The following is a 14957-nucleotide window of genomic DNA, read 5'->3' as shown; positions in this document are numbered from 1 at the left end:
TTCTCATACAATCACCCATCTCAAGATTTCCCTGACGGTCTCTCATTTTGGCCCTTCGTCTCCTGACCCTATTACCTCTAGACCTGACGTAGTTAAGGGAAAGTCCTTATGTAAATAAGCACAGCTTAGTTACATTTCCAGCTCAAATCCAGCCCATAATTTTGGACTTAATTCAGGTCTATTAAATAACCAGGATGAACCATTCAACGCTGCGTCCTCGCCAATAACTCTTCGATGCCAAAATTCCTGGGCTGAATCGAAAAAAGTACCATAGTTGCAACCTGCTAACACATCTTGGGCCACGGCGACAATTTCATTCTAGATAGCACCTTTGTAACCTTTTCATCAATCCAGGGTCGGGTCGGTGTCAAGGTATCCACAGCTTTGCACTTGTCCAGCAACAACTTAGCATCGTGGCTGGTGTTCTCTGGGATCTCGTATCCAAAAATGGTCTGCACTGGCTCTTGAATCTAAGTATTCGCTGATCTTAGTTCATTTCCAGGTTAATCTGATTATCTGATGACCACCAGGTTTCAATAAATCTCACCATAAAACAGATCTTTAATTGTTTTCGAAGACTGGTGGATATCGGATGAATTCAGATCAGATACTACCAGATTCATCTGATATCCACCAGGTTTGGTAAAATTCCACCAGAAAATGCATCTTTAATTGTTTTCGAGGGCCGGTGGATATCGGATGGATCAAGCAGTACCTAATCTTTATTCATCCGATATCCACCAGACCTCGAAAACAATTAAAGATGCATTTTCTGGTGGAATTTTAGCAAACCTGGTGTTGGTCTTCAGAACCGACTATTGATTTCTCTCTACTAGTGGTCAGGTGCCGAATCAAAATCAACATCCCTGCTAGTATTACTACTAGTATACTCTCACAATCACCTCTAAGAGTACGCTTTATGGCTTTGATAGCCACGCTCCACAAATTATGACTTCAGTCATTTTGTGATCTCCAGGTATAGCTCGCTCGCTTGATTGTTGACCTATCTAGTAACCTTAATGCTTACTTCCAAGGTTTCCCAGATCCTTCAACTCCAAGGCCATTCCAAATCAAGGCCGATAGCACGCATTCAATGTCTATAATAAAGAACGTAATAGCAGTCTACATATTTTCACGGAAATCCCGCCCTGATTTTCACGCGGGCAAAGCGGGGTTTCTCCAATTATCGTCAATGACGGTGCGGGGTTGATTCGCACGCGATCTAACGTACAGCAACTTCTTCCACCTTAGAGCAATCCAACATCTTTCTGTCAAGCTCTTTGGGAATTGTGCCTCGATAAGTCTTTTCGCAATGCTAAGCCAAACACCTTTGCTGGACCATATCGTCATCCTGGTTTCCCATAAAGATCTCCTCGAGATCTCGAAATTCCTCGATGGCCAATTTACACTAGCACCAGGGGGGACTCATGCCGATGGACTCACAGCCAATAAGCTAATCCTCTTGCCTGACGGAGTCTATCTTGAACTGATTGCTTTCTTCGATGACGTGGATCCAGAGCGACGCCGTCAACATCGCTGGGGCAAGGCAAAGGAAAACACCATCATCGATTGGGCTTTTACCTTGCCCTCAGAGGATGACTTTCCCGCTGTGCAGAAAAGGCTCCAGCAGGCTGGATTCGGTGGCTCATATACTGACCCTATCCCCGGCGGTCGTACAAAGCCAGATGGGACCATCTTGAAATGGGCAGTGAGCACTCCCCGGGATTCTCAAGGAAATCCAGCACAGCCCGGTTCCTTGCCTTTCTGGTGCTTTGACCGGACCCCTAGGGAGAAGCGTGTTCCATACGAAGCAGAGAAAAAACCTCACTCGGCACCCGAATGGTGTGCACGGCATCAGTTCTGTTGACATCAAAGTCCCTGACGAAGACCTAGCCAGGGCGAAGGTTGTTTATGACGCAATCTTGGGTGGGAATTGGAATTATGGTGTACCCTCTGGCTCTAACAACGCAAGACATGATATTTCTCTGTCCAGCGGCGACACTACTGTCAGGCTCGTTTTCAATGGGTCGAAACCTGGAAAGGGCGAACTTCTGCCAGGCATCTCTTTTGAGATCGAGGGTCTATCATAGTAGCGTTTTCCATGTATTAGCTTCTGTAAGTGATAGAAGCCCCGAGCTCTGGTATGCCTTTCCTACCCTAGACAGGGAAGATCTGTTGAGCTCTAGTTATAACACAAAGCTCCTGAAAAGCTGCTTATTTCAAGCTGACTAGTCCAAGGAAGTTTTCAAGGTTGCAAGTCGTCATCTCACACGTTGAAAAGTGGAATCTCTAGCCATAAAAACATTGTAGACGTGGGTAGCTTTCCTGCCAGTAATCCCTCCCCGTTCGGAAAAACCATATATTGCGCTTGAGCGAGTCCCTTCGAATTGCACATGACATGTGATTTTACCACGACTGACTAGTATAACACGAGTCAGCTAAAGGGCTATTTTCGGTCCTCAAGTGCGCGAGTCATGGATACATGAAGCAGCTGGCCGAAAATCGTACAAATTGAGGCATTCATGCTAGTCCAGATTCGCGGGCAGACGCCAATAAAAGTGGGGCTCGGCAGTTGCAGTCGCCGTTCCAAATGGAGCCTCGGCTCATTCGTCGCCCCAGATTTATTGACCACGACGCGGGGATCCTAAACTGTATTCTCTGGCTCCGTTCTCAATTCTCTTTCCTGACATTGTGCAACCATGGCTTTCCCATTTCGCGTTGTCGAACACGTGGTGCCGTGTCAGCACATTCGCGAATACCCCGGAGCTACGGCCGACAGCCAGGAAGATGTTCTACAGCTTGCAGTAAAACAGTATATTCCACTGGACAATGAAAACCCACAGCCCGGAGACGTCACAATCCTTGCTGCACATGCGAATGGGTTTCCCAAGGTAGGACAGCCCTCTAGGAGTTAGACTGGGGATTGCTGGCGTGTAAGGTCAACCCTTCCTGGACCATGGCTAATCAATGCGACAGGAACTCTATGAGCCTCTTTGGGAGGAAATACACGCCCGGTCCAAAGACTCTGGCTTCCGCATCAGAAGCATCTGGATGGCTGATGTCGCTCACCAGGGCGAGAGCAGCGTGTTGAATGAACACGCTCTCGGCAACGACCGTATGTTTCACCTGCAGCGCAATACATGACCTCCTCCTCACAGGTATACAGCAAGCTGGTTCGACCACCCCCGCGATCTCCTCCATCTTGTCAATGTCAAGCGAGCTGAGATGCCACGGCCGATCGTCGGACTCGGGCACAGCTTTGGCGGCGCGCAGCTGTTCGTCCTACCCCAGCCACATCTCGCTGCAACCACACGCTCCGAACTAACCTCGAACGCAGTACACAATTAAGCTTAATGCATCCACGGCTTCTCCACACGCTAGTCCTGCTAGACCCTGTGATCCAACCCCAGCCAACAACGCTCGACGACGTGAGTTTCGAAGAAAACCAGTTCATCATCGCCAAGACCACCCAACTGTCCACCTACCGGCGCGAGATCTGGCCCTCCCGAAAAAGCAGCCGAAGAAAGCTTCCAGCGAAGCCCCTTCTACCAGGCATGGGACCCCCGTGTTCTCAAGCAGTGGGTGAAATACGGTCTCCGCGACCTCCCAACCGCTCTCCACCCCCTCGACGATAAAACCAAGATCGACCCTGCCAACCCGCCCGTCACCCTGCGCACCCCCCTCCATCAGGAAGTCTTTACCTTCTCTCGGCCAAACTACACGAACATTCCGGGGAATGGGAAACCCGTCAACCGTGTCACGCACCCAGACCTGGAACTTACATCCTTCTCCTACCCATTCTACCGCCCCGAGCCAACGCGCATATTCCACCAGCTTCCGTTCGTGCGCCCCAGTGTGCTTTACATTTTCGGAGGCAAATCGGATCTAAGTTTACCGCAGAAGCGCGCCGATAAGCTCGCCAACACTGGCACAGGGGTTGGTGGGAGCGGTGGGGTAGCAGCGGGTCGGGTCCGGGAGGTTCTCTTACAAGACTTTGGCCATTTGCTTGCCCAAGAGGCAGTGACTGAGTGTGCGGATGCAGCGGCTTCTTGGATAGGGCCAGAGCTGCGGCGCTGGAAGGATGAGAATGAGAGTTTCCGGGCTGAGTGGGATAAGAAGACGAAGAGGGAGAAGATGGCTATTGATGCGGATTGGTTGAAGCATGTCCCTGCGCCAGCACGACGACCTCAAAATGGGAATGGGTCTCCGTCGAAGCTGTAATGCTGTGAGTTCTGCGACTTTAGATTTGGTATATATAATACAGATCATTGCCTTGGAATCGGTATGAAACAGAACATGCCTCGGAGGACCGTAGCCTCACCGCCGATCTGCGTGGACTACTTGCAGGAATTCGTTTAGCCGATGTACAAATTCTCGATCTCCACCAAGTTCATTTAGGACGCGCCTAATTTTAAACGATTATTGATGGCCTATGGCAAGTATTCAAACACCCTTGATCTTTTATTGTGGACTCAAGGCATTGGCTAAGCAGGAAAAAAAAACATAGAAGCTAGCCAAAATAGTCCAAGGGCGAGGGGAATCTATAGCAACTCTTGGGTCGCAATGGGACGATGATGTAGCAGAAGGTATCTATCGAAAGCCAATTCGTCTCCAGAACAAAGCTTGTGCAAACTAAACATGGAAAGTTTAATCCGAAAAAGAACAAGATTTCAAGCCATCAACGCGAAAGGAGAGAGGGGGTATGCTGCTAGTGCATCCGAACGCCGTATATTGCACTTGTAATTCTACCACTGGCAGTGGATAAGACTCACCGATGGTTTGATTGGGACATTGGAGCAGCCCAGGCAGAAAGACTCTAGGACAACTTTTTCTGTTGCGAATTCGCTCCCTTGGAAGAAGGCGCGGTACGAACCACGTCGGGGATGTGCCAAACACGAGCCCAGTGAAGGTGGTAATCATCCTGCTGTCCTTTCAGACAGTGTCGAAGCTGAATCCCCCAGACGATGTATAGATACGCACCAATACCTGTCATAATGTGCCTATTTTTGGAAATTCCAGCGGTCAGTTCACAAAATTACCCCAAGGATCTCGGAAAGAAGAACACATACCACCACCCATGGCCCTCCAGGAAAATCCCCCATGGTAGGCCCACTTGGCGTCTCCATCGGCGAATATCAGAACAGAAGTGGTTGTCCAAATTCCAAATTGCAAACCCACCGAGGAACATAGCCAGCCCGTAGCCGACCATGCACCACATTGTGGCAAGGAGCTTCGTATCACGGACATTCTCAAAGTGCTGGCGCTCCTTGGACGGCACCGGTAAGCCTCGCTTCTCTTTCTCCAGGCGGTCCTCCTCTCGAGACTTGCGCCATTTGGGTCGCAAGGTCTTCTCCATAGTGTACATACTACGGAATACGACGACAATTGTCAATAATGCGTAGGTATTCTGGTGGAACGTAGGGTCTTGGAGGTAGTGATAATAGAGCGTGATGAAGACTGACAAGGCTGAAAGGGAGACCCCTATAGCCACACGCACACCTGTTGGGCGGGAGAAGGCGAACGACGCGTAGACCATCAGACACGTTGTATAGATCATGGATAATTCGTCAACTAGTTGCATCGGATCTAATTTGTGGGGACAATCATGTCAGCTTTTGCAGACGAGAAAGGAAGGGTTGCATACAAGGGTTTGGCCCAAGTAACCCCCTCCGTTACAGCCCTCCTGGGGAAGACTCACACTTCAAAGTAGTATGGAACAGGAAACTGCCTGTGCCCACCACCAGGTAGCCCAAATAGGCCACCAGGAAGATTTGGTCATGTTGATTGCGAATACAGCTGATGATGCCCTTGACTCCCAGTGCCATAAACAGAAGGTTTGTCAAAGTATTGACAATCTCGGCAGAGTATACGGTCGCATAGTAGTCCTATTCACCATCAGTATTTTGTAGGTAGAGAAGCTGCGGCCTAGCGTGGTGGGGCGGCGAGAGCCTCATAGACCAGAAACGTACCTCTTCGCACCAGTTGAGGGTCGACGTGACCGGGCTCCAAAACCCGGGCTTAGAGGGAGGGTATGGAAAGAAGGGAATGGCCCAGTTCATGGCGACGGTGTGGGATGAGGGGAGTGTCCAGAGCTAGAAGCGAGACGAGACAAATTTAGGCGATCAGCACATGACGTCGACGTATGCAACTGCACAATTGAGGAGCGCTAATTGGCTCCCGCTTGTCTCCGCGAGATACCGGGCTGCTCGCAAGTGATAACAAAGGTCCCAACAGGAATTCGAAGGGGGTTTGGAATTGCAGGGCAAATTGGGGAGGGAGGCGAGAGGCTAAACCTCCCTGGTCCATAGTCAAACCCCCTAGCACAACAAGGACTGTGTCGTGCACTCTGTACCTGTCAGATATCCAATCCCACAGCTGTCGATTCGGAGTGTCTAGGACCTTCGATCTACAGATTTAGATAGATAGATGAATTAGAATGGAGAGAGAAAAGGAGACCATTGAAACACAACAGCTATGACTTACATGAACCATTTTCACCTCGTGCGATCCTCCGAGAGAGGCCGTTCATGGAGTAAATGATCCGCATTAATCCCAAGACGGCAAGGCAAGTCTTATCGATACGCCCGAGATACGCGGCTAACGGCGAGTTGACGTCTTGCATACCTTTTTGCGTCTCAGCCAGGTATGTGCAAACTCCCAAGTGGTCCAATCCCTGTCCTTACCTTCTTCTAGATTTCACTTTCCACTCTGCTAGCCCTCCTGCTACGACTTATATACAAGCCTTGACAGCCCTGGTCGTTCAGGTTCAAATTTCCGTCCCGTTGACGCCGAATTCTACCGTCCGGACAGCCGACCGACCTGGATGCGATACAGTCAAAATCGTGCATTCATTGGACGGGGACACTTAAGCAAGCTAAAGTGCTAGGCCTGCTATGCCGGCCTCAGCGGAGATGTCCAACAATGGCGCGTACGCTGTGCCGCAGGTGAAGACAAGCACCTCTAAATGTATCCCTCCCATATCTTCCCCGACCGCCACTTTCCGTCTCCTTGTGGGCCTTGCATATATCCCGGAAAGTCCTTGATTAACGATCTCGAAATCTCCCGCAGCCTCGAAAACCGCCTTCCATTTCACTGCCGGTCTCTTCTCGGGCCTCACCTCCTCCATTCTCCTCCAGCCAGCCGACCTACTCAAAACCCGAGTCCAGCAATCCAAACAATCGCTCCTCCCAACTCTCAAGACCATTCTCTCCTCCCAACATCCAATCCGCGGACTATGGCGAGGCACCCTCCCCTCCGCTCTCCGCACAGGCTTCGGCTCGGCCCTCTATTTCACGAGCTTAAACGCCCTCCGCCAGACCATCGCCCAATCCACCACCCCCCCTCGCAAACGCATCAATCCAGAAATCCTCCTCCGCACTCCCCAAACTCTCGAACACCGCTAACCTAGCCACCGGGGCCGTCGCGCGTGTCTCCGCCGGCTTCGTCATGATGCCCGTCACCGTGATCAAAGTCCGCTACGAATCTGACTTTTACGCATACCGCAGCCTCTGGGGCGCAGGGCGCGACATCGTGCGAACAGAGGGATTCAAAGGACTCTTCGCCGGCTTTGGAGCGACCGCCGCCCGCGACGCACCCTATGCCGGCCTCTATGTGGTGATCTACGAGCAGCTAAAGCGACGCCTCGCCTCATTAGCAACCAAAGGTGCAAGCGACGGATCACAGCAGGTTGCGTCATCATCGTCGATTAATTTCGTGTCAGGCGCATCGGCTGCCGGGCTCGCTACGGCTATTACCAACCCTTTTGATGCGGTGAAAACGAGACTCCAACTCATGCCGGCCAAGTATGGGAATATGCTGCGCGCAGTCCGGCTGATGGTGCACGAAGATGGGATACGCAGTCTGTTCGGAGGCTTTGGATTGCGGATGGGGCGGAAGGCGCTTAGTTCGGCTCTTGCGTGGACTGTATATGAGGAGCTGATTCTCCGGGCTGAGAAGAGGTGGTCTGCAAAGCATCAGATGGATATGTAATATCCATGGAGGCGCTGCGCTGACAGATCGACTAAAACGGGCATTGGCTGGACTGGTAGGTTTCCCCTCCACTTTCCATTCGTTAGTTCTGGTATACGAGAGAAACCTGGCCGTGGGCCTACTATAGGAGTGACTAGCGGTGATGTTGGACTCCAGCATCATCTGACGACAGTCCCTGTGTATTCTAGTGTATTATTAGTCACGATATTTACCTAAGCTACGGGGTCATAACCTTGGAATTCGCAATCTAGCGCTTTTGATGATATGGAAGATCTTAGTGGCGCTCTTATATCCGAGATCCCGGAGGCAGAATTACGGGCACAAAACCTACAGTCGATAATAAATGGACTTGAGTTATGATGAGGGTGGTGTCAGAGTAGCCAGTTTTATTGAAGCTTAGATGATAGGAGCATGTTTCAAAGGTATAGTAAAAAAAAAAAGGTCGTCAACTCGTGTCTCGTTATTGTATCACATCTGAGCGAAAGCAGACGACAGAAAGAACAGATCAATACAGAACCAAAACCAAAAAGAAGAAAAAGAAAAAATATCAGAGCAAGCCTGTTCCCAAACAAAGACCAAACACACATGAACGAAGAGCGTTCAATAAGAGAAAGGGACAATAGAAGGAAAAGAAAAAAAAATAACACGTATGCGAAAATATCAGCCAGAGAACAGAGAGGTCGAATAGTGATCAAGTAGGATATAGTTATCCACAATCTTGCTCAGCCATGGCCAAGAGAAGAAGAAACCGAAGGATTTAACTTTGAGACGCCGAAGATTTGTTGCAAAGGAGTCATGCATGGAGTCAGGCGAAGATACGCAGCCGACGGCTGGGGCTCTTCTTCCGCACCAGGTACATCTTGTCCTTGTTGCGGTCGTTGATCTTCAGCTCGGTGGTGGAGGAGGAAGTTTGGGCAATGACCTTGCCTTCACGAAGGCGTCGGGTGTGGCTGAAGAGTTCTTCTTGGAAGTCCTCGGTGATCCATCGCTTGATGATAATGTAGTTGCTGTCTCGCTCATCCCACTCCCAAGGAAGGTTGTAGGCGATCAGAGTCTCGGGAAGGAGGTGCTTGCGGTGGACCTGAAGCGCCGTTAGCATATATTGCAGTGGAGATTATCCTGGAAGGGATCCGAGCATCGAAACATACCTTGATCCAAGTGGTCTTTTCCTTTTCTACTCGTTCCCTTTCCTCCTTCTCCTTCCTTTCCTTCTCCTCTTTCTCCTTCTTCTCTTTCTCTTCCTTTTCCTTCTTCTCCTTCGCCTCTTTTTCCTCCTTCTCTTTCTTCTCCTTGGCTTCCCGCTCCTCTCGCTCCTTTTTGTTGAGGATGTGTTCGATTTCCTTCTCGGAATAGCCAAACTCGATGCGGAGACGCTCGCGGAACTCCTTGTCCTTCCTGATAGCAGCCTCCTTCTCCGCTTGCTTAATGCGCTCCTGCTCCAACTTCCATTCCTCAACGGCAGCAGCCTTCATGGCTAACTGGGCCTTCCTGGCCTCTTCGGCAGCTAGGGCTCTGCGCCGCTCCTCCTCGATGAGCTGCTGCTTAATCTTGTTGCGCTCAGCTTCCTCAGCTTGCTGGCGCTCCATCTCCTTGATCTTCTCCTGCTTGATACGCTCCTTCAACTCCTCCTTCTCGGCGGCCTCTTTCTCCGCTTCCTCCAACTTCTTCAAGCGCCACGCACGCTCGCTCTTGCGCTGCAGCTCCTCTTCCTTGCTCTTGCGCTCATAGCGCTCGAGACGACGCAGCCGCTCACTGATTTCATCCTCGTACCACTCCTCTTCCTCTCGGAGGAGCCGTGACTCACGGGCCGGGATAACGGGGACAAGGGGAGCGCCAGGCATAGCAGGCGGAGCGGGAGGCGCAGGCGGGGCCTCGACAGGACGAGGCTTCTCACGGCGCCTCTCCAGTTCACGCTCCAGACGCTCGATCTCCTGCTGCGCCTTCCAGATCTCCAAGTCCTGGCGGACGTCGTTGCGGTCCAGCAGACGCTGGTTCATCATGAGTTCATAGTCCCGGTGATACGGGGACGGGGTGCGCTCGACGTTCAGGTTCAAGTTAGACGTAGTGCGACGGCGAGAGCTACGGTCGCGGGCGATGGGGTAGTCCTCTTCAGATTCGGCGTCAATAAGCTTCTGCTCGGTCCGGTGGCGGGGCTTGTTGACGGCGCGGGCGTCGGCCGCTTGCTTATTGATGATAGTTACGCTGGGGCCCACATCGCGCTGGCGACGGCCGCCTGTGGAGGCGGAGCGGTAAACTCGAGTCTCCCGTGGAGGGTACAGTGTTTCGCGGTATTCTTGGTATTCGCGGGGAGGAGGGCGAGGGCGGGACACGGAGCGCCGTCGAATGTGGGCGCCACGACCGTGGCGGCCGCGAAACGAGAGGTCGGTCTCGGAGAAGTCCGACTCATCGGAATCCCAGCCAACAAATTCAGTGGACATTTTCGAGGGCTCTTTGGGCTCTTTGGGACCTTTGGGGTGGTTTGGAATAGGGGAGCTTTATGATGTCAAGGGTTGTGGGCTTGGATTCGGGTTTGGATTTGGCCGTAAGCAAGGCCTGAGCGCGATTCTTGTTTCTTCCTTGAGGTGGTGGGGGGGGTAAAAGAAAAGCCAAGGGGCGGAACGAAAGAAAAAGAAGAGAAAAGAGTCAGCAGAAGACTCGAACACGAGGTCTTTGCAAGGTTGGCTGCGAATCAGCTGAGAGGCGGGGTAGGGGCTGGAAGGGAAGAGAGGGAACTTCGAAAAATGGCGGGTTGGTTTTCTATTTATTGGACTGCTGGATTCACCAAAGGCTTCGAGAACCTATTGGGCTGGGGTTTTTTCTCGAAGTAATATTACGCCATGACTTTCTGCTCTTTTCCTTCAGCCTCATTGGGCTTTAGCGCTTCGGGGATCTTGCGCTCGAGTCTTCTTCGTCCCCGCCATTTGGATGCGACGATTCGAGGATTCTACGAATCCTTCCAGATTCCTCCCTTCGGCCCTTCTATGCTATTCTATCACCCTATATCTGCGGGACGATATACTGTAACACGAGTGTACCAGTGTCTTCCAAGGTTTCCAGGTGTGGGCAATTAGCATCAGCCGCCCCCCCCCGGTAATCCTTGTAACCCCCAGGGCTGTAACGGCTCCACTTTGGGAGTCCAACGCTTTAGCAGCCTTTAGGGCGGCAATGTGCGCCTTGCTAATTGACTCCAGCGCTCCACACCCGGCCTCCTGGAACTTTACTTGCGAAACCATGTTCGATTCGACCTAAAATAAACGGACGCCAACCTTAGTCCTGGCGATCGTCCCATCTTTCGTGCCAGCAATGCATGGTTCCTGACACTAAGATTGACACGGGGTGCAGAGATCTCAAGCGCTTGAGCGAGTCAGTCCGGCGTCTATCGATACACGTGTAGAATATCGGATACTCCTGGTACCCCGCTATTTCCATACTTGGCTCCGAAAGCAAGGGGGCTGTCGGTAGGTACCTGATAAGATTATGGCATGCGGCATTTCCTCTGCAGGGTCGATTACATAAAGTCTCAGCATGCCCATGGGGTGGCAACTTGGGCAGCATGAGCAACGATAAGCCGACCAGACAAAATACTACAAATACTACACAGTAGTAGATTGGGCAGAAGAGGATCAAAACCAAAACAATCGGACCCAAGGGACCGTCGGGTGGGACCCGCAAATGATCCAGGGAAACGCATGACCCGCGCCAACCTCGCGTGATATCGGATCTTGATCTCCTTTTAACTTGGGCCTATTGTATAACTCCCAAGTCTTTTCTTTTTTTTTTCCCCTGAGGCGTCTGCCGTGCTCAGCGCCAGGGACTCCGTTTTGATAGTGGATCCACTTCTCTCTGGACCGCTAGGACTGATGTCCCATCCCACCGTGTAGACCTCGACAGACGAAGGGCACTCCGACCAGAACACGATCAACTCCTCTGTGTATATCATTCGAGCGCTAGATGATACGGATGGGCGATACGCGGCAGTCCTGATCTCAGATTACGAGCCTCGGCGCTTGCGGGCGGCCCCCGTCACTCGGCGGTTAAGTGCCTCCGGCATATGTTCCTGGACTATGATCTTTTGATCGGAATACCTTCGTCTGTAGTTTGATCGGCCAGACCTTTATTCAGGTCTCCGGACTGTTGCAACCTTGAGCTTCACACTTTTCTGCGCTAGCTACAAAAGGGTTCAACATGACTTGTACGATCGGCAGTCAAGTTTTCTCCCTGGTCTGATATCCGGCGACTGAGTTGCGCAAGTGGCCGCAACGAGATATGAATTGTAGAGAAGGCGTATCGAAAATGCATCGAACCAAGGCACAGAGTTGGGCATGCGCCAGTAGGAGGCTGGAAGTACACTGCTCAGACAAATCTGTGAGTGGCGGTGGCGGTGCAACTTGAAGATGCCCGGTGTGTCGCACGGGGGTATGTTTTCGTGAACCCATTACTCGAAGGCTCGATGCCACAGTTTGTAAGTCTAGACTTACAAGTACTAGTATCCACCGCTGTGGTTTTCGGACCCTGTGGGCAATAAATCGATTGAGGACAGGGCTCAATGCCTGGTGGCTACATTGATGTTTAGGCTCAATCGATCGGGCACACCAGTACTCTTGTCTGCACATATTCCAGGGCAGATTTATGTAGCCATGGTGATGAATGCTTGGTCTTAGTTAGCAAAATCTTGTGGGAAACCCCGTCAAAACCACTTTCAAGTTGGCCTAATGCGACGGCACTAGAACGAAGAGGATAACCGCTTAGGCCTAATTTGACAAAAAGCCACGGTACGAATAGACTACGACGGCGATCCTCAGAACTTTAATTATGATTCGACAAGCACCTCAGCCGGTTTCAGCCTTAGCGGCATGCCACCAGATCCTGACGACTAGTATTAGCCTTAGTAATGACTCTATCGCTGCCAGTGGCCATCATCCTGCGAACAAAAAATTACTAGTACAATCCCCGAACAGCCAGCTTTTACAATCCTTGGCGTAAAATTCGATTGCGCTCGCCCACCATTCAGCCCCGAAAGATGGCAAAAGGTGGAGTGGAACCGCGCAAGCGAAGCAGGGATCTAGCCTGTCGGTCAGGCTGCAGCCGGACGTCATTTTTAATATAGATGCGCGGGCGATCAGCCTACCCGTGCGGAAGTCAGATGGAACACACCGTTTGAGCGAAAACGCAAGAATGACGCCAATGGCGCTGGGCATCATGTGCCGAGCCGGCTGGGGCTGGAGCCACCTTGTGCTCCGTGTCTGAGGTCGTTCGTATGGCCATGAGAAAGGGGATAATACGGATCCCTGCGTGGGAGAGACAGCTTTGGGTCGGACCAGAGTTTTAGAGAGCATGCACATACCACTGCACATTGAAGAAATGTCTGGGGCTGGTTGGGCTGGATTCCGTCAGTGTCTTCAAGTTCGGCTCCTGCTAAATGCTTTTCGCAGGCTGCGTTGGTACCCTGCTTGATAAGGCTTATCGGGACCGGTTCCGGCTTTGGGCGATAGAGTTAATTGCATGCACACGGCTTGGTTCGAGACTCTATTTTTCATTAAGAACTCAGGTACAAAACAAATAAGAGCAATAGCACATCTATGTTGTTCCTGGCCGGTGATCAATCGCAGGGACTTCGGGTATCTAAATCAAAAACCGACACGAACTGTGCCTGACCGAACTGAAACTTCCTGATTGAGGAAAGACACCGGCTCCTTTCCTCCGGATTCCTATACGGCTTGTCTTACCATTATAAGTCTCGTCGGCCATTGGTTGGCCCACCATCATCGCCAAAATGCTATTCGTGATGCCAAAGGGGCTAGATCGACTGTCTTGACTCTCCCCCCCCCCTGGCCGTGTCATCAAGAGCCAGGAATTCTCCGACATGTCCAGGCCTAAGACCTTCCGTCCAGTAGAAACGAGGGATCAATGTGGGGTCTCACGCCCTACCCCCAGACTTCAGAATCTGCTCCAAGTTATCACGGCTGTTCTTGTTCGTTGTTTCATGATATTGCAGCTTCTTTTCGAGACTAGCGATCTCGGCCGCAGCCTCGCTGCTCTCTCGGGTGAGACGTTTGGAGACAGTATCGGTAGGGACGTGAACGAACCTGTTCAAGAGCATAGCATTAGCAATTGAATATCAAATTCTGCACGAATAGAGAGAAAGCCGAGTGAAAAGGGATGTCTCCGCGACAATTATTGGGAAACTTAGTGAAAGCAACTCACATCTTTCCTACCCCCTCGTATACCCGTGTCTCTGAAGGCAGCTCAGATAGCTCTTTCGATGTCAGCTGCAGCATGCGAATATCACGCTGCTTGGCCGTCATCTGGGCCTTGGTGATTCCGATTTGTTGCTGCGAAGCGAGCGCGCGTGTCTCAATCTCCTGCAGGAGCTGTTGAAGAACGTAACGTATTAGCTGTTGCCATTAGGCGGCCTGATGGCTGTATTGCTCGATCCAGAGATATTGAGGCGGACAGGATCCGGTCTGACGGCTTACCTTCTGCAAGGCTTCGTTGGGGATCGACATTGTATTGGAAGTGGGACAATGTCGCGGGAAGCTTCGCTCGATGGAGGGGAGGAGGGGTCAAGGGAGCTTGACGATGAACGCTGACAGTCCGAATCACTCTGAGACCTGGTTGCTTTGGAGTTGCGTTCCACAAGTGTTGAAAGACCCGGTAAATTGCTCCAATTTCTAATAACTCTGGAGATAATGCGATGGCGACTTCGAAATTACGTCGGGATGCTTGGGGTCGACGAGGCGGTAAGCAAAACACGGGGCGGTGAAGTGCGTTTGACGGCAGTTAGGGCTCATGCATACATCTCACTGGCGAGTAGTACAATGCACACTCACAGACGCCTTGTTCATTTTGTTGAAATCAAATTATACATTGGTCAACTGGAAAATACCACCGGTAGCTAATTGGAGAAACAATAAGAGATCTAAGCTCGGTCTTACAATCAAAATTCCAACCCAAAAACCCCGCCCTGC

The 14957-nt window shown here is 51.3% G+C and overlaps 7 protein-coding genes across 7 annotated transcripts; 4 read left to right on the top strand and 3 right to left on the bottom strand.

Annotated features, from left to right (window-relative positions):
• Nucleotides 1–1312: 1312 nt before the first annotated feature.
• N7468_010349 (VOC family protein) lies at nt 1313–2090 on the top strand (the record flags this gene model as incomplete). The annotated part of the gene is made up of 2 exons (XM_058479644.1): nt 1313–1842; nt 1898–2090. 2 exons carry the CDS (start codon nt 1313–1315, stop codon nt 2088–2090), a joined length of 723 nt encoding a protein of 240 aa, XP_058326212.1.
• Nucleotides 2091–2699: 609 nt separating this feature from the next.
• Nucleotides 2700–4221, top strand: N7468_010348 (putative toxin biosynthesis protein; the record flags this gene model as incomplete). The annotated part of the gene is made up of 5 exons (XM_058479643.1): nt 2700–2891; nt 2977–3115; nt 3167–3275; nt 3338–3428; nt 3553–4221. 5 exons carry the CDS (start codon nt 2700–2702, stop codon nt 4219–4221), a joined length of 1200 nt encoding a protein of 399 aa, XP_058326211.1.
• A 595-nt stretch (nt 4222–4816) lies between these two features.
• Nucleotides 4817–6059, bottom strand: N7468_010347 (ceramidase; the record flags this gene model as incomplete). The annotated part of the gene is made up of 4 exons (XM_058479642.1): nt 4817–5000; nt 5070–5586; nt 5699–5885; nt 5970–6059. 4 exons carry the CDS (start codon nt 6057–6059, stop codon nt 4817–4819), a joined length of 978 nt encoding a protein of 325 aa, XP_058326210.1.
• Nucleotides 6060–6893: 834 nt separating this feature from the next.
• Nucleotides 6894–7403, top strand: N7468_010346 (uncharacterized protein; the record flags this gene model as incomplete). Its single annotated transcript, XM_058479641.1, has 2 exons — nt 6894–6966; nt 7069–7403. 2 exons carry the CDS (start codon nt 6894–6896, stop codon nt 7401–7403), a joined length of 408 nt encoding a protein of 135 aa, XP_058326209.1.
• Nucleotides 7404–7446: 43 nt separating this feature from the next.
• Nucleotides 7447–7989, top strand: N7468_010345 (Mitochondrial glycine transporter; the record flags this gene model as incomplete). The annotated part of the gene is made up of 1 exon (XM_058479640.1): nt 7447–7989. One exon carries the CDS (start codon nt 7447–7449, stop codon nt 7987–7989), a length of 543 nt encoding a protein of 180 aa, XP_058326208.1.
• Nucleotides 7990–8794: 805 nt separating this feature from the next.
• On the bottom strand, nt 8795–10427 carry N7468_010344 (uncharacterized protein; the record flags this gene model as incomplete). The annotated part of the gene is made up of 2 exons (XM_058479639.1): nt 8795–9070; nt 9138–10427. The coding sequence occupies 2 exons, from the start codon at nt 10425–10427 to the stop codon at nt 8795–8797; spliced, it is 1566 nt and encodes a 521-aa protein (XP_058326207.1).
• Nucleotides 10428–13906: 3479 nt separating this feature from the next.
• Nucleotides 13907–14495, bottom strand: N7468_010343 (putative prefoldin subunit 1; the record flags this gene model as incomplete). Its single annotated transcript, XM_058479638.1, has 3 exons — nt 13907–14075; nt 14194–14360; nt 14466–14495. 3 exons carry the CDS (start codon nt 14493–14495, stop codon nt 13907–13909), a joined length of 366 nt encoding a protein of 121 aa, XP_058326206.1.
• Between the last annotated feature and the right edge of the window lie 462 nt (nt 14496–14957).

The sequence above is a fragment of the Penicillium chermesinum genome (genome assembly GCF_028974085.1).
Source record: "Penicillium chermesinum strain IBT 19713 chromosome Unknown utg000008l:1.0-1752722.0:1.0-1753981.0, whole genome shotgun sequence".
In the NCBI taxonomy this organism is placed as follows: domain Eukaryota; kingdom Fungi; phylum Ascomycota; class Eurotiomycetes; order Eurotiales; family Aspergillaceae; genus Penicillium; species Penicillium chermesinum.
This window is presented reverse-complemented; position numbering and strand designations above follow the sequence as displayed.